At 50.3% G+C, this 730-nt stretch overlaps 1 protein-coding gene across 1 annotated transcript in view; it reads right to left on the bottom strand.

The window, feature by feature from the left end:
* Positions 1-218: 218 nt before the first annotated feature.
* Positions 219-730, bottom strand: part of KCTD7 (potassium channel tetramerization domain containing 7) — a 3,774-nt gene continuing 3,262 nt past the window's right edge. The window contains exon 4 of the mRNA XM_009993286.1: positions 219-692. Coding sequence (XP_009991588.1) covers positions 316-692 — 377 coding nt within the window. The 3' untranslated portion in view covers positions 219-315. The remainder of the gene's footprint in view (positions 693-730) is intronic.

Below are 730 nucleotides of genomic sequence, written 5' to 3'. Positions count from 1 at the left end.
TGTGCAGACTGTGGTACTAAAGCCACCAGGTACGTGGCAGCTTTTAGAAGCTGTTGCTCCATCACTTCCATGAGATGATTCCGTTTTGTGCCTCATTAAGGTACCTGAGCCAACAGTCTAGTTTCAGGCTGGTTTTCTGAGGTGTCAAGAGGTCTCCCCCCTTTGCTGAGCAGCCCAGCACTGGCCCACACTCCAGCAGACTGACTCCAACACACGGCAGCAGCAACGCATTTCCAAAGACACGGTGCAAAAAATCATTACAAGCAATTGTCACCTGCAAGTCCTCATGCCCTGCCCCCTTCTGGACGAGACAACTCACCACCAGGTAATCTTGAATTCATAGATAGGACGCTTGCAGTAGTAGTGGTTGATGAGGTGTTTATCACACACCCCGATGCACTGGTGATCCACGGTGATGCCCCTGTCAGACAGGTCTGTCACGATGCAGTGCAGCAGGTCATACACATCAGCCACGGCCTCCCAGGGGCCAAACGACACGTCCACCTCGCAGTGATGCTCAAACAGCTTGGTCTCACCTTCACTCCTCTCAAAACGTAAGGAATTGAAATGTGGGCACTCGTAGGGAGTGATGGGCATCTCTTCTTTGAAGACACAGACCTTCAGCTTTGCAAACCGTGCCTTTCTCTGCATGGCTCTCAGCTTCGCTATCTCGATTATCCGTTCCAAGTGATCTAAAAAAACAGTTAGAAATAACAATGAAGCACCTACT

Source organism: Chaetura pelagica, unplaced genomic scaffold, assembly GCF_000747805.2.
Source record: "Chaetura pelagica isolate M959 unplaced genomic scaffold, ChaPel_1.0 scaffold193, whole genome shotgun sequence".
In the NCBI taxonomy this organism is placed as follows: Eukaryota; Metazoa; Chordata; class Aves; order Apodiformes; family Apodidae; genus Chaetura; species Chaetura pelagica.
Note: the sequence above shows the minus strand (reverse complement) of the source record. Positions and strands in the feature narration are given on the sequence as shown.